This window comes from Falco peregrinus, chromosome 1, assembly GCF_023634155.1.
Source record: "Falco peregrinus isolate bFalPer1 chromosome 1, bFalPer1.pri, whole genome shotgun sequence".
NCBI classification, from domain to species: Eukaryota; Metazoa; Chordata; class Aves; order Falconiformes; family Falconidae; genus Falco; species Falco peregrinus.
In genome coordinates, this window is record NC_073721.1 from 49,274,848 (window position 1) to 49,298,474 (window position 23,627).

A 23,627-nucleotide genomic window follows, 5' to 3' on the forward strand; every position below is an offset into this window, starting at 1 on the left:
CTCACCCTACCGTAGATAAAGAAGTAAGTTCTAATGAGCACAATATGATATTTAATTTGACTTGGTATTGATTTGACTCACTGTGCATGTTTGTATGATGTATAAACTAATCCTTTTGAGGCAGACTTATGTTTATATGCATTCAGGGGTTGGGCGAAACCAGTGCTCTATAACAGAATTTTTGCTCAGGAAGGTCCTGTACCTGTTTTCCTGTTTGCCAAACAAAAACCTCAGTCTCTGTACAATCTCATGGATTCCACATGTGTAAAATAAAATGACAACAGAACAGAGTCAAATGATGTTGTATGCAATGGTTACCGTATTTTAAAAGTCTGAAATAGCTAGTTTGGTAAATACCTTCTGTATTATCATATCTTTAAGGCTTTGACTTCTGAAGAGTTGTATGGTTTTGCCAAAGTAGTGTTGCAAGAACTGAAAAAGAGGAGCCAGTATCTTGACTGCTTGCTACTAAAAACAGTGAGCCCACATGATAATGTAAGATAGCGTTTAAGTTTTCTGCATTGAATTTAATGAGTGAATTTGTATACATATATGTTTTAAAGGTTTTTCAGAATCTGTGCTTTGAATTTTCAAATGAAGAAAGATGCTTCATTATGCCAAGCTGTCCAAGACATAGTAACATTAGGTCAGCTTTTTTAAGAGGCTGCATAAATCAGCACTAAGTTTACTAAAAGTTTAAGATGTGCAGCATCACAGTGAGTTACTCAGTTCTTTCCAAGAGATTATTTTCAAGGTGTAGCACTGTTCATAAATACATATTTCACAGGTTTCTTTAAGTAATGTTTTAAAAATTTAAATGTGTCCTGAAGAGATATTTTTTATCAATTGGGTTTTGGGTGGTTTTTTTCCTTCCTTGTCTGGAAAGTCTGCCTTGGTTTTGTAACCTACAGTGAATCATTGTTTTAAGGGTACATAATTAAATACTGCTTATGATAATTAGGCATCTCTACTCTTAACTACTTTTAAGCCTCTCAGAGTTGTATTGCTGTAACAACATTACTACTGGAATTACAAAAAAGTTTCAGCTTGTGAAGTACAACAGTGTAAGTCCGGGAGATCTGCTTTAGTCTTCAGTAATTACATGTGACACTTTCACTAATTGTCTGCTACAGTCCACAGGGTTTCATTTTTCTTCCCATTTCAGGAGGACTTTACCCCTCTTGCAACAGATGTTTTGTTACAAGGTCCAATTGCTGTTACCATGCAAAGAAGCACAGGTGTCAGAGCTGAGAACAAAGTGTTGGTGACGGGGCTGGATCCTGTCAAATATCCTTTGTTAGTTCCAAGCAGCATGGAAAAGCCTGCAGTTGATGATTTAGCAATAAGCGTTATCAAAAATTTACTTGAGTAAGTACTTTTTTGCCTAAAGGTATTTTTCTGTATATTTGCTATAGATGCCTCTTCTCTTCATGAGGTTCGTAACACTACAAGGGGCTTCACTGTAGTATTTCTAAATTTATATTCCTGAAGCACATAAAGGTTTTCCTAAATTCATATTTTGTAGTTTACCTTTCTATATACAGAACTATTGAATATCTTGTTCACAGGTAATTTACCACATACTTTTTGATCCAGACTAGCTTTTAAAATCAGTCTAGCTGAGACTTCCCTTTTTAAGTACAAGATTTCTAATAGCCAATACTGCATTGTGAGTAATAAGTGACATCTAGTTTATAGCACTATGATAAATTTTAGATATTACATTTTTGTGTTCTAGAGCCTTATTTAAGTTAAAAGGTGATTATGTGCTACATAGTTGAATCAACATACAAAGTGGGAAATGAACAGTATGACAAGTGTGTGATTTGCAAATAAATATTTTAATGCAGTTCTTCTTGTAGAAATTTTAACATTCTGGTTAAATAGTTAGTCCCATGAAAGTTCTTATATTTACTGTCAGTTGAAAAAGTAATCCTATCTGCTAAATATTATCTCAAAAATTTAACTGCACTTAGCACATGTTAGGGATGGAGACCTTACATAGTTCTCTATATAGTATATAATATGGTATATAATATAAAATATCAGAGTATTCAATAGCCAGTTAGCTCTATTTTTTTGTTGTTGTTGTTTCAGAATAAACCCATCCAGAAAATCTTCAGACTTAAATAAGGAAAGAAATGATCACTCAAATTCATTAGGACCAGGTGTGCCAATATTTCTTTTAATATATTATATTCCTTTAAGTTGTAGTTCCTAGCATGTCTCTGAGCAGGTCTGGCATATGCCTTACATGCTAGTTCTGAGAGAGTTGTGCATCCCAGCTTTTTTCTTGAACATCTTTACTTCGCAATAAGATGATGATTTTTGACTCTTAACCAATGAAAGCTGCAGAACAAGAAAATCATTTTAGAGAGTACCCATTTTGTACCCACTGATAGCAAAAGGGAAAGGGGGTGGAGAAAAAATTAGAAGTCATGAAAATAGATAGGAGATCAGGGATCCTTCTCACAGTGTATTATCATTCACTCAAAGGTGAGTGCAGAGGTAACCCCAACTGCTCCCTACCCAGCATTCCCATTTCCTTATCTCTTTTCTCCAGAGCTGACTCCTCCAGCCACTCCCAAAGATATCCTCTCTCTCTTCTGCATTCCTAAGACCCCATCACAGCAAAGACTAGGGACGTAGCCCATTCATTCTCATTATTACTCCCTGCCTTAATGTTGTATTAAATCTCCTCCCACCTACCACAAATTTCTATGACATTCCTGTTACTTATGCCCCAAAGCTCTATTGCTGTTGCCACTGCTGGGTTACTTCAGTTCTGTCTGCCAGAAATGATTGTTCCTATAGTTGAACCCTTAATGTTGTAAGGAAACATTATAGACAGACATGAGAAAACAATTATATATATTTTTATAAAAATATAAGAAAGAATTCAGTTGGCATTTATACAGTGTTCTTCATCTTCTGTTGATAAAGATAAAGCAGCTCAAATTCATCCCAAATCAAAAAAGGATTCAGCTCAAATTCATCCCAAATCAAAAAAGAAGGATTCTCACTTAAAAGTACCTGATGAAGGTCCTCAGAACTCTGCTACTCAAAGCAATGCAGCTCAGACCACCAAGAAGTCATCTTTAAAAAAAAGAATGCCAAGAAGAAGGTAAGCCCCTGAAATGAGGAATTCCACTTATAATATTCCCATGCAGAAATTTACCTAAACTTTTTCCACTGCCTCTTCTCTGCAAAATTCTTAATGCTTATTTGTATTAGTCTTCTTTCCATCTGTGCTTATCATTTGGGATCTCTTTCCTGTTTATGTCCTCATGATCAGCTCTGCTTTTTTTGTCCAGATTTTGGCTGGGAAAACATTCTTCTTTTTCTCCTTTATCTGCTGTTGTTTTGTTTTTTGAAGTTGTTGAAATATAGACTGACCCCACTATTAAATCAGTATGGCTTAACTTTCAGGTCTGGTGTCCAAATAGTATGTCTTCAGCTTAGTCATAGATAGATGAAACGGGCTACTGTAATAATGAAAACAATAGAAAAGTTTTGAAGAGCTGTTGAGGAGAGAATCCCAAGAATTTTTTTCCATCAAAAATTTTTTTTCCACATAATACTAGTTTTAGAATTACAGTTTTTCTTCAGTTTCATGTCCATTATATGACTGACTAGCTCAAATAATCAGCCAGAGAAGGGAAATGCTTGTGGATCATTTCAAATTAATGTTTTGCCTCCCTAGGCAGCAGAAACGCACCACATCAGTTCTCAGTGACCAGAGATTCCAGATATTTGGAGAGAAGCCTCCACAATCTGAGTAAGTCTTGTAAATTTGTAGAAATAAAAGTTAATGTGCAAAAAACCCCTACCTATCTATTTCTTTATTTATAGCTGTGAACTACAGAGTTCACCATTGAATTTTGAGGTATTTAATCTTGATAGTTATGGATCAAAGTTTTTACAGAAAAGTTCCTTTTTGTAGCATAATAATAATAAATATAAAAGTGATCCATTTTGTTCTGATTAATGTCTGAAATGGGTGACCTCATTGGAGCCCATTTTGTACACTTAGAAAAAATGGGCTGGAAAATGTAAAATAGCCTGTCTTTCAGTTATTTTCACCTCTGAGAAGATCAATACATTTTATACACTACATTCTTGTGCTCAATATTACATTTATATGAATAAGGAAGGAACAAACTGTTTAGAAGGTGAGTATTAAATGGTTCCATTTTCCTTCTCCAAGAAAATTATATTTTTTCTTGATATGTGCAGTTGTACTATATAGATTTGAGATATTTCGTATGTGCCATGCAAGACTGTTAGAATTAATGCCTAAGATGTTTAAGTGCTTGGGAATTTTGTTCTAGTATTTCAAAATACTTCCAGTAAACAGCTAGACCCACCTTCAAATATTTTTGCTTTATCTAAAATGCACGGTATTTTCAATTTTTATATATATAAATATATATACATATATATAAAAATTGGCTGAGATTGCTTTTTTCTTACAATGATGTGGAATTGTTCTCCGGTAAGCATATACAATAGCTCAGAGTCATTGCTGCTTCTGAAGAGAATCTGTACTAATGGGGCTGAAGGTTCTTAGTTGTTCTGAATATTTGTGTATCTCTGAAAAATGTATTAAAATAAACCTGAACAAAATATTTGAAAAACAGTAAATATTGCCAATGGGATTATTTTACAGTGTGATTTTCTCTTTTTTTAATTTTGTTTTTAACTTTGTTTGTTTTCAGTACTTTTAAGGGGATTATTATGAATATTCTCTGGACAGGTAATAACAACTTGCTCTGCCTTGCTGAGGTAAGAAAACTCCATGTTGTTCTGTCACTTTTGCTTTCAGAGGTCTAATCCTGTGTCAGCTAAATTATTTGGTTGTTTGCAAGGTTCGCATGACCATACAAAAATTTTCCATTCTTCACCAGTGCATCTAATTTTTAAATAGTGTTTGACACAGTGTGGTTTTAATCACAGGTTTCTTTATAAATATTAACTAAGCATTTCAGAATCAAAGGAAGAAAACTGGTCTCCAATAAGAGTGTGGCCGATAGCCTTAAGTATCCCTGCTACTGTTATATGCCTAGATGTGACTTGTTTGAATGTGTTATCAACAACTTTTCTTTCTTATCTTTACCTTCTGAAGGAGTTCTACCAGAAAGAGAAGACTGAAATCATAATGCGTGAAGATCTGCCAGAGACATTTGAACAATATGCAGAAGTGCTCAAACAGAATCTATTGTCATTGCAACGTCAGACAGATGATTATTACAATTCTTGTCTTAAAGGTAAATTCAGTTAAGACTTTTAATTTCTTGTGCATGTAATTTTTCAGTTATGTAAACTGAAAATTGCAGTGATTGAGAATGATGTAGCTTTCTTAATCCATCACACTCAGTGGAAAAACTCCAGTTGATTTTACTGGAAATTGGGCCAATATTGTCTTTTACATATTAGCAGCTATGAAAAGTGTGGCAGAAGGGCACATCACTTAGTTGAAAGACCTGTACAAGGTCACATATTTTAGTAAGTGTATGTTTCTCAAAGCATTGGACCTAGAAAAACGAACGGCAGGGACAGAATCTCTGAGGGAGAAAACTCTAGGTTGTTTGACCTTTGCAGTGTACATTCAGTCGGCCGAGCATTTTTTTTACTTGCAATGAATACTTCTGTGACACATAAACACCCTGTCTTTTCCAAAAAGAATTTCAGGATCAGCTGAAGTTGTTTGAGAAGCAGCTCCCTTCTGTCTCCCAGTTGGCAGTTGATGGTCTTTTTAAAAAACACGAGCAGGAGCTCAGCTATTCCACTGGTCAGATTCAGCACATCTTCAATAAACAGCTGCAAGACTGGGAAAACATGAAGGTATGTATCATGTTGGAATATATTGGACATATTGGAATGCTTCCAGTGTTAGCAATGCTAAATGCATCAGAATTATAAAATTTACTTTTTATTAATCTCACTGTTTGCTGGATTACTGACTGCTGAGCTAGCCACACATATAGTTTCTGTGTTTGCAGTTAGTCTGTTAGTCTTCTACTGGAAGCTTGGTATTGCTAGTAACTCAGTCCCTTCTATCACTGCTTCAAGCATTGGTCTGCCTCTGTGTAATCTTGTACAGCTCTGCCTGTCATTTTACACTTAGATTTTAAACTCTCTAGGGGCTGTGACATAGTGGTATGGCTATAGAACTCATACTGTATGGATGCACTTCTTTGTAGGTACTATGACATAAGGATAATGAAATATCATTATTTACTATCTTTCAAAAAAGAGGTATATTTTATCCAGGAGTATCAGAACTGATAAAGGAATCATAATAGAGATTACGCAGAAAATGTTACAGAGCAGTATCTTGAGATTTTATTCCTCTGAGTATTAAGTTCAATTCAGGAAAAAAGTACAAATATAAAGATATAAAAAATATCTTGTTTACCACTTGATAGGAGAGATTATTATTTGCTGACAACAAAAACCAAGGTGAGATCAGAGGCCTTGTTCTCCAGCAGATAGGCAATTTGGTATATATGCACAACAAGGTTTATTTCTAGACAGCCAAGGAATACACTAAATTTTGTCTTTCTAAATACTTTATATAAAATATGTGGGGTTTGCTTATTCCTTATTATGCCTCAATTGCACATTATTTACTTAGGGCATTTCTTTCTTCTGTGTTTACCGAAAGGCTGTGCACAAGAATCAATTACATCCCTCCCTGGGACACCCAGACAACTTACTTCAGCTGGATGGTTTGTACCAAGACGAAATAAAAAGGCAAAAAGACCAAGCTGATGGTATTCGCCTCAACACACAGATGCTGCAGGTAATTGTAAAGCCGTTGCTTAGTATGGACTTAGATGTTACATTTGGAAAGGAGAGTACGTGTTGGATACATTTTTCCTCCCTGTCAAACTGGAAAACATTTTCCATTTTAGGCAATCCTGTTTATCTTTTATGTTAGGTATTACTAGCATTAGATCAATATATGCATAACTGCATATGCACATGTACACGTGCATAGATCTATTGTGGGGCTAACTGATCTGATCTTTTGTGCCATTCAAGGAAGATACTGAGGAAGAGATGACTTAGGTATTAATGGCACAATGATTGTCTAAAAGTGTAAAGTGGGAGCAACAGTGACATCCTCTGGTTAGTTATATTACTTGCAGACAACAGATGCCTGGAGGGGTTTCTCCTGTGTGCATTTCATTAGTGCGAATAATTGACATTTTTCTACACGATATTAAGAACTGGAATAAGCAGAATTTTATAGGAGAGATCCAGGAATCAGAACACTTTCCCTGCTCCATCCTCTAGCGTTCTTGAAGGTCAGTTCCCCGGCATTAAAGGCCTTTGTTTACTTCTCTCAGGCCACTTAAAATTCTATCCTGTCTGCAGAGTATATATACTTTTAATTCTGAAGTAATATGTCCTTCTCCTCTTAGCTCTGCATACACGCATGGAAACACACATTCCCTGTTTTAGAATAATACCTGGCCAGAGCACTTCCACCCAAAGTACCTGAAGTCTAAAATGGCCTTTGCTTTGGACAGAAGGATGCATTTACAGACAGCTGGTTTTATCAGGTTTAGAAGCTTAACCCAAATATACAACTACTGAGCACCTATGCACAGAACTGTAGTGTTTTGTACTTTAGGTAATCAGGTGGTGTTTGGAATACAGCAGAGAGGCACTTTTAGACCCTTTCATGTGCAACTTACAGCCTTTTGTCTTGCCTGCAGCTGCTGCAAAATGTCAAGTTTGGACACTTGTGTAGTTCTTTTGGAGCTAAACTAACAGGAGAGGAGATCAAATTATCAAAGGAATTCCTCTCATTTTTTTCCAATGTCCCAACAGGACTGTGTTGCTGAGTGTGCTCAGAACTTTTTTTCTGCACTGGCTGCCTTCACCGAAAATCTGCTCCTGGAATTAGATGAAAGTATCACTATTGATGATGTACAAGTAGCAAGTAAGTAAAGAAGAGATTGCTTGTTAAGGCCTCTGCTTCCTTCTCAAAGATTGCAATCATCTTTCCCTAGGAAGAGGAGACTTTTATATGCTATAGTACTTTAAATGGAAAGTTTTGCATGATCAGGTATGCAAAGCTATTTCTTGAAAGTGAAGAGCATCTAGCTGCATATAGTTACTTCTAAACAATTGTATTACTGCCATTGTTTTGTTGCTGCTGAGTATATCTTCTATTATCTCTCAGAAACTGAAATACCAAGAGAAGAGACATCCACTTTAATCTGTCATAAAGAAGCTGCACTTCCTCTAGAAATCCATGAAGTTAAACAGTTAATTGAACGTGGGAGCAGGTAATGTTTGAAGATACTGAGCACTGCTTTATGTAATTTCTCTTCTCTAAACTAGTATCGGGCACTGTCCTCGTGGTTTTTTGCTGCAGTTGTTGAAACTGCTGAATACTATGCTCATCATTAGTGATGTCATTTAACTAGCTATGGGACAGTTTGGGTGGGTAATGATTTTAAAGAAAGAATAGCAATGGATCCAAATAAAAGTGAATTATGTGTTGTATTGTGAAGTGATACAATTTCAATTATTGCTATGCCACTTTTAGCCACTTTAATAATTCAGCACTTGCACAGTATATTTATAGATCTGAATTTTCACTCAGAAGATATGAATTCTATTTACTGTGCAGAGATCCTGAGGTTTTCAAAGAAAAGGTGGTTGTACTAAATAATACAGCATTTAGGGTAAACCTTTTGTGGAGATGAAAAAAGTGATTAATCTTTTGCACTTTTAAGTACAAGTAACATGAATTAGTATGATCTGCTCTATTTTCTAACTTTCTCTCTCATGAGTTTTGCTTGCTTATTTGTTCTGTTTTTTAAAGGACTTGGCCAGGAATACCCATGACTACTATAACAGGCAATTCAGACTATATTCTTTGCAGAGAAACTGCATCAGTTAGAACAGCTAAGACTACACTGGGCCACGTAGCAGCAGTAGAAGCAAGAGATGCTGCATATAAGGTTGGTCTGTGGGAAAGGACTGTGAGTGGGGCTACTACTGTTGTGGATTTGTCTTTTCAAGAAGAACATTATAGCTATGTATAAGTTATTAATATACACAATGTTTTCAGATCTTAAAGCCATATTAACCGTGTGTAGAAATCCTTTCTTCTGTTTGTTTCTTTGTGATGTTGTCAAAAGCAGACAGTTGGTTTCTCAGGGAACCCTCTCATTCAGATACATTACAATGGGGAACTGTTTCAGCAGAGAAGCATGGATGGCATTAGAAACAGGACACTTCATGCATTTTGGCAGCATCACAATTCAAAAAGTAGCTGCTGCCACAATGCCATTTCTATACAGCTTGCTTTCACTCATCTTTCTTTGTAAAGCCTGCAGCTCTAACCTTAGACAACAAGAGGCTGATTTTTCCATAAAAGGTGAAGGGCTGTGGGGTACTTCGTACCTATCTTAAATCCTGAACTATCACAGATCATTGTTTCCACCATAAAAATGATCATAGAATCATAGAATTGTTTGGGTTGGAAGGGTCCTTAAAGAACATCTAGTTCCAACCCCCCTGCCACAGGCAGGGACACCTTCTGCTAGACCAGGTTGCTTGAAGCCCTGTCCAGTCTGGCCTTGAACACTGCCAGGGATGTTCTTCACTAAGTTTACTAGAGGAATGAACACATTCCAGACAACTCTGAGACTCTGACTTGCACTGACTATAGCTTGCAAAACAGCAGTGCTCAGCAATTAGGAAATAAATGGTCTGTGTTTATGCATTTGTCCTGGAAGTAATTGTACTTCCAGTGAACTGAAGCAATTTTAAAATATATTTTTTTTAACAGGGAAATATAAAATACACTGTCAGCAGTGGCAAATGCCATCAAAACTACAAATTTGCATGAGTGTTTTATGTATCTAGTTATGGTACCTAAGCACCTGGCTACAGGACAGTCTAGTTATGGTACCTAAGAACCTGGCTACAGGACAGTTTTGAAGTGAATGCAGCTTGTCAGCAGGGTGTGATATAGTAAATGCATGCCACAGAAATATTTTCCTGAATGTATGTTGCATTAAAAATACAGTATTTTATATTTTGGAGCATATACCCTTTAATAAAGGTGCCTTGAGGTTTTCATGGTAGTCTACAGATTTCTGTTTAGGTGAAATACCTTTTTAGTAGCTTTGTAGTAGTTCAGTTCATACTGGTGATTTAGGAAGTTCCAGCAAGGGTCAGAGTGCTTTCTGTGTTTGGGATGCATGCTTTCCTCTCTATTCTCTAGAGAAGGCAGCTTTTTAATCTTATGAGCTAATAGAGGTGAGATTAAGGTCATGCATTTTTGGCAAAATTTACATTTTGCTAAAAAAATTTTGTTTCAGAAGTCTGTAAAGGGAACACAGAAGGCAGACAGTGAATAATTCGTTGTTCATATAGTTCTGTTATCAAAGGCAGAAAGTTAGTGGCCTGTATGCAATCTTCTGACACAGTGGATCAGGACCTGGTTTTAGGCAAAGTAAAATTATATTTCATTGCTACCAATTTTGTAATTTATTGTTGTTGTTCTTTATACAGAAATACAAATGTAAACTTGAGCAGCAGTTTGCCCAGATCAAGGAAGAAAGTACAGCTCAGCTGCTGACAGTTCAGCGTTGGGAAAATTGGTGGAAACGATCTGTCCAGAAGATTAAGGAATTGTACAAATGAGATCAGTCAAATTTTGCTGGTGTTCTTCTGCTCTGAACTGATGAGTTTGTGCTAATGTCGTTGATGTTGTAAGATGTAGTCCAACAGAATTTTCTAATTATTTTTATTTTTTTTGCACTGAACAAATGCCATGGCAAAAGGAATTTTGTCTTTTGAAATAAAAAAATCTGACGAATGTGCTGTAAATGAAATGCAGACTCTGTGCAGTGCTTCCTAGCTGGATCTCAGCCAAGTAAAGTTAACTTGTTGTGGTGCTAGCTGTAATATGAGAATCTGAAAAGCTGGAAGCTCAAGCAGTGGGTTTGTACTGAAGTTCATGTCCAAGCCTCAGGCGTGATTGAATACGTCTGTGGCATGGCGCAGTCCAAGGTTATAGTAGTCAAAGGCGGCCTGTTTAATAATGGAGTCCAGTGAGGAAACTGTTTCTTCGGCACAGATGAAGCCTTTCCTATGGATATCCTCTCTTTCTTCACATTCTGAACCACACTGTACTCACAACTCGCTACTTCAGTTTTAGAAATCTGAAATAGTTGATCTGCAAAGAATATTTTGCACAAAATGGTCTACAAGTGAGGCATTTATCTGCAGTCCAGAATGCTTTCCAAGGCAGGGCTTGAAGATAAAGTACTGCTTTGTTCTGGGAGGTCCAGCAAGTTCATTTAGGAGTAATATAGCTACTTTCAACCATATCGCCTTTTAAAAAAACTCTCTGAACAAATTCAAGGAACCTGAGTAACTATTAAAAATCTTTTAGCTGTTTCTTGTGTCTGTTAGGAGATTCTGTCGTTAACTGCAACCACATCTATTTCATTTTTGTTTGCATTCATTGTGAACCCTAGGGTTGTAAATCAGTTGAGGACAAATATGGTAAATGTCAGTGAGATGGTTTTAGATGCAAGGAGATGTTCTGAACTCATCTGGCTCCAGTATTCATGCAGATTTGTAACACAGAAACTGATGCAAAGTTGGAAAGCATCAGCTGTGCTCCTAATGATGCAATACTTCAAAATATGTGTATTACTTTTCCTGAGGGATTAGATGTTTACTCCAAAAAGACACATGAAAGTACACTATGCCTATTACAACAGCTGAAACTGCACTAAAACAACCAGAACTCCCATGTCTTTTTTTTATTCTGTGTTAATTTTACTATTCAATTTGAGGATAACTTTTATTGTCCTTTCTTCTAGCTGTTCATTATCTGTCCATCCCCATCAGCCAAGTTCTGTGCTATCAGTCTTCTGAATGCTGTGGCAGTAAGTGCGTGAGGATGGTCAGGTGCTGAAAATTAGAATCCCCAGGAGACTATTTGCAAAGTGGTACTGTCTTATGTTTTCATTTATGCTTTGGGGGAAAATTTCAAAAGGATGTTTATGAAATTGGAAAGTGATATCAAGCAGAGAGGGTTGCAAGTGCCACGGAAAACAGAATTCAATCAAGGCTTGATGTTTTAGAGAAACAAAGAGTCTGAAAATGGAGAATAATTCTATAAAGTCACATACAAGGTTTTATATGTCATGGACCTGATTAGAAGGACCAGAGTAGAAGAGGGAAGGACACATCATAGCCTACAGATATGTAAAGGGAGTCCCCAGGTGCATGATCACGGTCATAAAAGGCAGAGACCTAAACTGCAGCAAGTGAGATCATGGCTGGAAATTAGGAAGCCTCCTGATGCAAAGGGCAATAAAGCACTGGCCTAGGTTGCCTGCCTACCCTCTGTGTAGCCAGCTCTCAAATTATTGAAAAACAACTGTTTGAACACCCCTCTGCACACTTGTCCATTTTGCTTGTGCCAGAGGTGTCAAGCAAAAGGTCCGATACATGGCACTGAAAAATCCTGGCATCGGTGTGGCAGCTGTCATTACAGAACAAGCACAGGAGTTAGATAAAACTGGTCAAAGCACAGAATGGCAGCTAGAGAGGAAAGCCTGGTTGTAAATCCTTCTACATTTGTGGATTTGCAGCATTTTTAGGCAAGAATCTAGAACTGTTCAGCATGGAATCCACGAAGGCTTTAAATGGTGGAAAGCCTTAAGATTCATATTTTTTTATACAGTGGGATTTTGTGATGCTTCTTGGTAAAAGCTGATTAGATTGGTTGACAGGAGAGTGAGGAAGAAGCACCAGAGAGCATTTCTGTATGGCATAATAAAGCAAATTAAAGAACTTTTTGCTACTTATCTTTTTATAACCAAAGAAATTCAAGTGGAAAAATTGTTACTGACTTTTCAGCTCTATTGGCACTGTTGTATATGCCTTACCAAGGGCCAAGACAGAAAAGATCTCTGTGATGCTTAATTCAGCCTCCTCCAAACAAGCACCCTGTATACCAGTTCCTCCCACTATCCGACTGTCTATAAATAGGAGATTGACAAACAGTCCCTTTTTTTTTTCTTTCTTTTTTTTCCCTCCCCCCAGGCTCCAGTCACATGCTAGGAAGCACCGTGCTCTAATGCAATACTGCATTACAGTCCCTACAGCAGCAGCCTGGAAAACTTGCCTTGCGGAAGAACGCTTGATGTGGCTGCAGAGGATGCTGGGGAGGCGGAAGTGAGCTTGCACACACAAGAGACTTATCTGCAGTACTGTAGTTCTGTATTTACTGGAGGTAATAATGAACGTAGCCTAGAACAATTAATATGCCTGTAACAAGCCCCTTTGGAGGCCACATGCAAAGGCTTTTTGTGTTCGTCACAGGGCCCCTGGTTGACACTGTGGGAACCTTTACTTCCCTGTGAACAGAAAGAGGATTAATTTGAGCTTTTAAGGTAAGTTGGACTAAAGGAAGTTAATTTTTATGGCTGTTAAAAAGGAAGCAATTTCTTTGACTTACAGAGAAATATCGTTACCCAATACGTATCGTTATTGTCACGTAAGATTTCTTTGCTTGTATGGAACCTCATTTTACCTTCCTCCTACATGCACCTTTGGAGGAACCTGTCCCTGGCAGTTATTCTTCTGTGAAAGTTGGAGTATATCAGCTAAAGTTTTAACTGTATTAGCTCTACGTATCACCTGATATGATTGGTTTTGGTAAATTTATTAAATTGCAAAGGGTGCATGCTTTAGATGACTAAATGGGATCAACAGAAAATAGATTCAAATCAGGAGGGCTCCCCATGCACTTATAACTGTGATTAGATCTCACTGAAACCAGGTTTCTCAAACGGCTTACAGGAACTGCCTCAGTGACTGAGTGCACTGGCTTCTACAGTCTGCTGGTTCTTTCTGTGTTCCTGATTTCAGAAAGACTGAATTAAAATGAAACTGCTTGGAGAGCCTCATGGTCTTATGATAAAATAATCGATTTCTCTCACAGTGAGATATTTATAGACAATTTCCCTTGCTTTTTTTGTTCTTTGCAGATTGAAAGCTGCTGGGAGTAAGAAGTAACCCTTCTGAAGACATGATTTCCAGGAAAGTGGTGGGATCTTTTGTCTGTATGCTTGTTGTTACCGTGTTTATCTGGTAAGCATTTGCTGACAAGCTTGGTCATATTTAAAACATCCCGTCTATATCTCTACTGTGGTAAAAAGCATAGCAGCAGAAAAATATGTGGTGCATTTAATGGAAAGCCCCTGTTAGAGCTGTAAGAAAGAACAGTAATTCATATAATAGATAAAGTAACACTAGTAGAGGGAGAAGCCTCTGAAGGGAGACAGAAAAAAAGACCATTGTGTCTGAATTAGGCTGCTAGCACCATATCTGACTCACAAACAAATGCTCAAGTACAGAATATTCCAGTTGCATTTCAATTCAGCCCTTAAAAGAGATGATTATCTGTCTCTTCAAAAGTCCAAAATTACTCCAATGTAACTAGAGATAGCTTTGGAGCTATCAAACATTGTAACTTTCAAACACCAAGAATGTTTGTGGCTTTGAGTATCACTGGCTACAGAGTATGCCTTACAGATTCTCGAGCAAACTCAAACTTTGTTTGAAAGGAATCTGAGATCGGGCATTTCTATTAACTATTAAATTATTTATTACTAAATTATTGTTAATTATACTGTATTTCTGATGTTGCAGTTTACTCTTATTTCACATTGTGGGTAGTTGCATTTCAGTGGTAGTTAAGTGATTGTATAGAAAAATGTATATAGATTGTGATCAAAACTGAAGGGAGAAAAAGCCTATGCAGCCGATTTGTCTGCTATGTAAATTAAAGGACAAACATTTAAAGTTCCTGGAAGTGTCAATATATTGCATATTTATGCGTTTTGGGCATTGCCTTATGTGTTTCCATTTGTGTATGCTTTTCAAAAATGCGTAGCCCTACATTTTGCAGACCACTTGATGTAAATAATAATACTTTGGACCTGATGTTACAAGCTGGATGCTTCTGGACTCGTTTTGACCTGAGCTTCCCATTTATGCCTTAGCAGCAGTATATTACGTTAAAACATGAATACACTGGATCCTATGCTAATTAGTGAAGTAGACACAGTTAGCCAGAGTTACTTGTCAAAATCTGTGCTGGATTCTCAGAACATCTTGGAAAATCCTAGGAAGATATCTTTCAAGATTACCTATCTTAAAATGTTTCTTTGCTATCACAGGGTTATGGCTTGGAAGAGAAAAGTGCACTACCTCCCATATTATCTGCCTTGCCCTGAAATCTTGTAAGTATCCCATTTTGTATGTCATGAATAACATAAATCGTTATTATAGGAGCTGTACTTCACTGACAGTATAAATGGTTATTAACAAGTAGTCACCATTTTATTGTGGAAACAATTCCACATTTTATGAATCTATAATTAGTCACTCTCTTAAAAGGATAATGATGTAACCTTTTCTGCTTTAGTCTGCTTGCCCTTCAGGACAGCTCTGTATTTGTACAGCATGAGTGAGGCTTTGTTTGTTGTGAGTCACAGACACCAGGACCAACAGGTGAACATTGGCTTTTTTATCAGGGTGTAATCACACATGTGCACATGTACACACAGGATCCCACTGTGCTTTGAGATGCGGATTAAGTATCCCAGCTCGCTAGATGGAGAAATGCCAGTCAGAGAGGTGAAATGAATATTCACATAAGGAGTTCTGACAGCATCAGGAACACCCGCCTAGTCCCCTAATCATGTTTCTTTTCTTCACTCTGTGATCTGTGCTCTCCACTCACTTCATGCATGTATTTGTGTCATGGCAGCACTCAAGTGGCGGACAAGAAGCCTGCTCTGAACCAATGAAAGGGTAGCCGCTTCTCCAGAAACCTTACAGGTTAAGGGGTCAGCTTCACTGCGTGATGCAAACTAACGTACAGTTAAGTGACTTAGTATGGGTCCCAAAAGCTGTCTTGAAGCTGCGTGAAAGAGAATTTACGCTGTGGAAGGGCAGGGTACATGGCCTAAGTGACTTCACTGCCACATTGGACCATAGTTATAACATGACAAGCCACAGCTTTTCCCATCCTTTGTCATGACCTACTGATCTTGTAAAAACAAAACAAAATAAAAAATGCAAATAGAAACAGAGGCATTTCTGATTATTTCAAGCCATTAAAAACCATTGTGCCCAGTAAGATGCTTATTTCTCTGAATGCTGTTTCAAGCATGATATATTTCAGGTAGTTCAGTTATGCAGGGAAGGGAGCACAGAGATGACCAGTACTGACAGTCCCCCAACAAGCATGTGCTTCCCTGGATTTTGACCCCTAAATTCTGATTTACCCACAGACTCTGACAGCTGCCAGCATCTCTCTGTCCTTCTTCTGTTGTGTGCTCTGTTTCAAAACTGTTACTCGCCTGACAGCCCTTGAAGGTGCGTACAGGCACTGTCTAACTCTCTCTACCAGGCAGAGCAGTGTGCACAGCAACTGGAGTGAGGACTTGGATGGCTGTCAGTACAGCAGCAGGTCCTGAAGCTGAACCTGGTTTGTATTTTAGGAAAAGCATTACAATCCCTTTCTTTTCCCACCCCATCATGCAGCTCCATGAAACTTCAATATACAGAAGAAAAGTTAATCCAACTTTTCCCACAGTAAGTACCAGCTTTTTGTATTTCTTGACCTTTAAGCTGCTGTTCCTCTGTTCTGGACATATTCATGTATTATTCAGTGGATATTTCTTCCTTTTTACAGATTATTTTATCAGCAGCCAAGAGTGCTGGCTCCAAAGTAAGTTTATTTGTTTGATCTTTGTCATTTGTTTCTGCTGACTTTTGGTTTGAGTGCTCTGCGGCACTCACAGTTTCAAAGTCCTGGTACACCCTGAACAGTACCTTGTTCCATGAGAAGCCTAACCATATGGGTATGTCTACAGCTGTCTATGCCACTCTAAGATTGAGTTTAGTCACTGTATACTTGTTAACATACCTCCTGTAAATTCCTAATTAATACATTAGCACACACACGCAGCCTGTCTACATGGTTGCTGCCAGGAACTCTTTTGGAGATGAGAGAGATGAAGAGCTGGAAGACAGTGAGAAATACCTTCTGGAACGGTGTTGTAGCTGTTACCAGCTGTGGCAGAGCTTTGAGTCCATTTCAGGGCAAAATCAAGCAGGTGCCTTGTGTGACCTTCAGCAATGATTTCAGCTAACCTGCTGGATCTTAGGCTGGAACAAATTGCAGGTATTCACACAGCCAAGTCCCTGTGAGAAGCCGTCAAACCAGTGAGTTTAAACAGACATGGAAGCTTTCAGGCAGCAGCAGCAAAGAAGTGACTTAGGCAAACACTCCTTGCCAGCTCATGTTTGTCAGCAGTCTCCTTTGGGCCAGCTCCTAATACCTGGCTCTTATCTCTAGCAGTTCACCTTCAACAGCCATCATTCTTTTGCATGTTAATAAACCCACCCTGTTGGTACATATCTTCCCGCCCCAACCCCCGCTATTTCAACAGGCTGTGCTAGGCCTGAATATTTCTCTCTTCCATATTGGAATAAATTAATGTGCGAAATCAGCTAGCATATACTGGACTAAATGAGGAGAGAATCTTGTAGCTTTTAGTGCTCTATGTCCTCTGAAGGGAGTTCACTAGCACACACTGTGAGGATGCATACCATGGAAATGAGTCATTGGGAAACCCAGTACAGCCCTTAAAAATGAAATGAAAAAGTGCCCTACTTAGAGGAGCAAACTTGCAGATTTCCTTTTCTTTCTTTCTCTCTCTCCCCTCATACAGAAAAGGATAATTAACCCAGAAAGAGAACAGTTCAGTTAGTGCATTTCCAACAAACCAAATTCTTCTTCCTGTATAATTTAATCTTTTAATCATAAGCATTATCATAGGAGGGAGTGAAATTGTTATTCTTGTATCCACTCAGACTGACAGTATTAGATCTGGGTTGAAAGCATACTGCTGCCTCAGCTATCAAACTGCTCCCCACAGGTCCCTTGGTTTGGTTCTTGTGCTATTATTGCTTGGGAGCGTGTCAGATGGGAGACTGCCTCAGCCTCCAAATGTGACCATGTGCTGCGCGTGACAAATTTCATTAGCAAAGGGCTACAGATCATGGTCTGGGGCGAATGTGAGCAGGCTAGGGAAAATTACACATCATAAATGGCATCTTGTTTTAGAAAGGTAAGAAAGAAACCCTGAAAACAAAAAAGAAATTTGAAATAGCATTGCATAGCTGTAATAGGGCATAATCAGACTCTACTGCATGTATATTCAATATTTCCACTACCCACACAGGAGATTGAGGATTTGCTATAACTTTGTTACACATTTGCATGCTGGCTCACATACAGAATTTTAAATTATATCTGAATGTGTTACAGCTATATATAAATACTGGAAAAATAAACTGTCATGCCACAAGCTGTGTTTTAATAACACAGCAATGGTGTATATTTTTATAGTAAAGATTTTCATTTTATTACTTGTATTTTAATCTGTATGTAGCAATCTGCACCAGACTGATAGCAAATATGCATAGCTTCTCATTCTGTGAGTTCAGTGGTCATTAGACTCCTCAGCAGAAAAGGCCTATGAGCGTAAGTGAGATTTTAGTAGATCCTCGGGTTTTTGCCAATTTGTTAAACAGTGCTTACTTTCATCCCAGGAACTGAAACGTCCGTGCTTTGTAACTGTAAACAAGAGGGCAGGGGAAAAAATTCTGAAGATAATACTATCCATAGTGAGTTAATGCTGATACACACACTCTTCTTCTAGCTGCCTTTTTAGTGTTTCTTTCCCATTTACTGGCCTTGAAACAAAAAGGAACAGTTACACTTCATTAACGCTCCCTTTCTTTTCCTTCAGGCGTCAGGATGTGCTGACAGTCACACCATGGCTGGCCCCCATTGTCTGGGAAGGAACCTTCAATTCTGAGATCCTACAGGCCACTGAATCTCACCATAGGGGAGACAGCCTTCACCACTGGAAAGTAAGTGAACCGCTCAGTGGGCACAGTTCTTGGGTTGATATACTTCCACCGTGGAAAGATCATTCTGGCTTTTTTTGCCCTTAGCAGAGTTCTGAAGTCTGCCCCGATCTGTAGTAAACTTTTATGCCCATGTATTGTGTCCATAGTCATAAATACCTGCAAGGTAACAGACTCAACACCTAAGGTACCTGAAGCATGGGCAGTATTTTCAAAGAACTAGCATGTTCTTTCGTTGGTCAACAGAGGGATAATCCACTTATTCCTTGTCTTCCACTATACTTTACCTATTGCATGTGCAGCGTATGGATCCTTGCAGCAATAGCTAGTCAACATTCTTCATCCCTTTTCTTCCATTAAAGTACCCTTCATAACCCACCATACACCCCCTTGTCCCTGCTGTGCTGTTCGTGTGTTGTGTCTGCACAGATACACAAGGTTTGTGGGCCACTTCTTGGAGTCAGCAGAGAAGCATTTCATGAAAGGCTATCGGGTGAACTATTATATCTTCACTGACAACCCCAAGACAATTCCCAATGTCCAGCTGCAACCTGGACGAAGGCTTGTCATTGTCCCCATCAAGAAATACCCCAGCTGGCAAGAGATCTCCATGCGCAGGATGGAGGCCATAAACAAGCACATAGCTGAGATGAGCCACCAGGAGTTGGACTACCTCTTCTGCCTGGACATTGATATGGTGTTGTACAACGCCTGGGGCCTGAAACCCTGGGTGATACAGTGGCAGCCATACACCCTGGTTATTTCAATGTCCCTCGAAGCCAGTTCCCTTATGAGAGGAGGAGATCTTCAGCAGGCTACATCCCTGATGGAGAAGGGGACTTCTACTATGGAGGAGCTGTGTTTGGAGGGCTGGTCCAGAAAGTCTATGAGCTCACCAAGACTTGCCACATGACCATCCTGACGGACAAAGCCAATGGGATCATGGCAGCCTGGCAGGAAGAAAGTCATCTCAATAGGCACTTCATCTCCCACAAACCCTCCAAGGTGCTTTCTCCAGAGTATTTATGGGATGACAGGAAACCAAAACCCCCTGAAATTCACCTCATACGTTTTTCCACAGTGGATAAGAACTACAAAGAGATACGAGCTTGACCATCTGATCCCTGCAGAGACGTCCTCCACACAATCAAACCCACTGAATATTAGCTTCCACAGAACATGCCCCACCATCAATTTTTGTTCCCAGTGTGAACAAACTGAGCAAGGAACCTGTGGGTAGTTTCTGTGGACAACAGGAGTCTTAATGCATTTTGGAAGCAGCAGCCAAAGTGGAGGTGAGAATGAAAAGGTTTCTAGATTCCTAATCTTTGTAAATACAAGCATCCCACTTAAGGCTGCAGCCCGCAAAAAGCCATGCAAAAGGCCAGTTATCAAATGCGAGGCTGTCCTTATAGCAAGGCTGCAGATGCTTTTGCCTGAGCATTTTCCTGAGGCCTAGCAAGATGAAAACGGTATTTGACATTCCTGTGAAGATGACCTAGAGTTTTAGTAAAGACTTTTTCACTTAAAAAAAAAAAATGGACTTCGCAGGGCAATAAATTTTTGTGCATTGTGACTTAAACTCACACCCTTTATCAGGATCAGGAGGAAACTTGTGCCCAGAGTAAGTTATCCCTGATCAGTGTGCAGCAGGATTTCTTGGACCTTCCTAGCAGGGAGCTGGTGCAAGCCATTGCCAGTAAGAATTCTGGTCTGACAGGACAAATAGTGTGAATTCATACAGCAGTTATCTTCCAAATTCCAATCTGTGTTTTGGAGACCCAAGTTTAGACAGAACTGGCACAGCTTAGACCTAGCCTGAACTTTTTTGGGTTTATTTCAATCACAGATGTGCTCTGAACCTTTTCCCTGATACATGTCTCTGTAGATCAAGTAATCTTTTCCAACACAGAAAATCTGGTATTGAGAGGTTCATGTTCCCATCCATTGCTTCAATCCTTTCCAACTTTTCTAAGCTCTGTAAAATAAATTGGCTAGAAGCTGCTGGAACTGACAGTAAGAGCTGATGCATTTCCAACAAACAGGATGATTTAATTTTATAATGAAATGCTCTAGTGAAACTGTGAGTTCAGTGTAGAGCTGGAAGTAGGCTGGGGTTAACATTTTCTTTGCATGAATGTGATGAGAAGCTGAACCAGGCATTTTACATCCTTTAAAGCCTGACAGCTCACTCGGGTGAATGGGGAGGGGGGGTTTCAAACACAGGAGAACAGCCATGGCTTGCCAACGACGACTGCATAATTGTCAACTGAGGTCACAGCATGGAGGTTCGTGTGTCACCTCCCTTGCTGCAGCATGTCTGCCATAAAATCTTCTCCATTACCTCCCGAGGCGTGCTACCACAGGGCTTTGCAAGTCTGTGCCATGCTCATTTAACGTGAGCAGGGAGAGAGACCACAGGAGCAGCAGAGGACAGTGGTGCTGTACAACGTGGAAAGGAGAAGCAGGGGTGAAAGGGCTAAGCTGACTGTTTCTAAGGGAACAGCTTAAAAAAAAAAAAAAAAAAAAAGGAAAAGAAAAGAAAAAAAGGCTTATTTGGCAGAGAGAGAGAAAAGGGGGAAGAGGTGCCTGACTGTTCTTGCTTCTTTTCACATGAGGAAATTGCTGTATGGCAGTGTATCAAGTATTCAGAGCTTTAGGGCCCCATCACTGATTGCAGATGACTTAACGAGCCATTTCAGTCCTGTGTGAGCTGGCTGAAAATGGCACTTGCCAGTGTCATTGTAGGCATTTCGTCTTCCAGACAACTAATTAGAAAAGCTTTCACAGTACCCATAATATAAATAAGGTACACAGAATACCTTCAGCCCAAAACCCCTAGTGGCAGTTGGATCTGTTGATTCATGCTTTATCCAGCAAAAGGTCTACCCTATTATATTTTCTCCATGTTCTTAGTAATGTGGTGCTGCAGGAAGACACCCCACTGCATAACTAAACCAGAACTGAATCCCCTGTGAAGATGTCTGTCTGGTAACCGGGCGCCTCATCTAAGCCAAAAGGGTGAAGAAAGATCCTTATCTAAATATTTCCCAAAAGATGTATTCCCTCCAAACCCAGGAATAATACTGTATATTTCTTATTTGGAAAGCAGTTAAGTGTCCAAAAGCCATGACTGAAACTAGGGTCTCATTATGCTAGCTGCTATATATATGCATATGGATTCTTTTACAAGCCAGAAGGAACTGCCTAGTCAGAGCTGCACAGGACAAGCCAGATAATTCTATCTCCCGATATCAGTATCAAGCTCACAATACATGGCTGGACTGGGCTAGATCTCTTAGAAAAGCATTCAGATCCAATAAAAACATGGAGTGATGTAGCAGCCACATATCCATAGATCAGCTGTGCCAATGGCTAATTGCCTTTGTGCCTTAATTCTGCTCTAAATTGGTCTGTGTTTGTAGGCATTGGGCTTCATTCTGCCATACTAAATTACATGAATTCCCATGTGGATACTCATAGCCTATACTAAATCCACTATGAGACGACGTTCTCCAGCACAAATGATGTGTGACCGAGGGCAGTCTGTGTTTCTGGGGTTCCTGTTCTGAAATACTTTTATAATAGACTTGCTCTCCAGCTCTGCTTCCGAGCCACCTTTTGGCCAAATCCAGGACCCCGTGACCCCGTGATTGACACAGTAATGGCCTGATTTGTGCAGTGTGAAACATATTTATCTTCCTGGCAGGCCCGCGGCTTCTCCCCAGGGGAAGGTCTTGTGTCACATGTTACGTGACACAGTTCTGCTTGACAGGGCTGTGATTTGAAGCAGTACCTAGAAACTCCCTGTGTCTCCAGAAACACACTCCCCAGTGCAGTGTGGGAGATGCTCCCTGAATCAGCTCGTGCCCTCCTCTAATTAACGAAAGCCTGGGCTTTTGTAGTCATCTCCTGCTGATTAATCCCCTTCCCCCAACACCAGCAGCAAGCTTTCTCATTTGGAGTGTGCAGCCTGAGGCTTGTGGGCAGTGTGGGAGCTTCACAAGGACCTACTTTCTGATCTGAATTCCCCACCAACATCCATTGCTCAGTGGGGAAACTGAGGCACAGGGTAACAAGGCATCAGAGCGACACTCTTGCATGTGAGGTCTTCCTCCATTCGCCACAGGGGACAACACTGTCTTGCCTGTCCTTGTGCCAAAGGAATTTGGATGTGGAAACACGCACGCAGTACTGCATGAAAAGTGAATCACCACATGTAAATAAATCATCAGCCGATTTATGCTGCCTGAGGATCTGATGATGCTTTCAAGGTATTTCTGACTCAGGCCCCTGTTTGTCCTTAACTAAGCCTCAGATCAGTAGCTTGTTGCCTTCCCAAGGGCCCCTTGTTCCTTCCATCCCTTTCTTTCTGCTCGGCTGGAACAGACTCATCATTCATTGTCTATCTAATTTAAGAACCCATCTGACAGGCTTTTTCTTTTCTTGTCCTGGCTGGTGACTTGTGTGGTGCGTTCATGCCAAAGGGAAGACTTCTTTGGGGGGCAAGAAACAGAAGCTTCCAGCACTGAAGATGATCCTAGGTGGGGCCAGGCTGTGATCCTCTCGTTCTCCCCACGGACAGGACAAGAATCATTCCATTAAACCAAACTAGCACC

The 23,627-nt window shown here is 39.4% G+C and overlaps 1 protein-coding gene across 1 annotated transcript; it reads left to right on the forward strand.

Moving 5' to 3' along the window:
* Window positions 1-13,294: 13,294 nt before the first annotated feature.
* Window positions 13,295-23,251, forward strand: GBGT1 (globoside alpha-1,3-N-acetylgalactosaminyltransferase 1 (FORS blood group)). The gene is given in 9 exon segments (XM_055794158.1): window positions 13,295-13,448; window positions 14,046-14,148; window positions 15,240-15,302; window positions 16,612-16,662; window positions 16,763-16,798; window positions 18,888-18,959; window positions 18,961-19,011; window positions 19,438-19,721; window positions 19,724-23,251. Coding segments are annotated over 8 exon segments (1,017 nt in total). The 5' UTR covers window positions 13,295-13,448; window positions 14,046-14,086; the 3' UTR covers window positions 20,122-23,251.
* The last annotated feature ends 376 nt before the right edge of the window (window positions 23,252-23,627 follow it).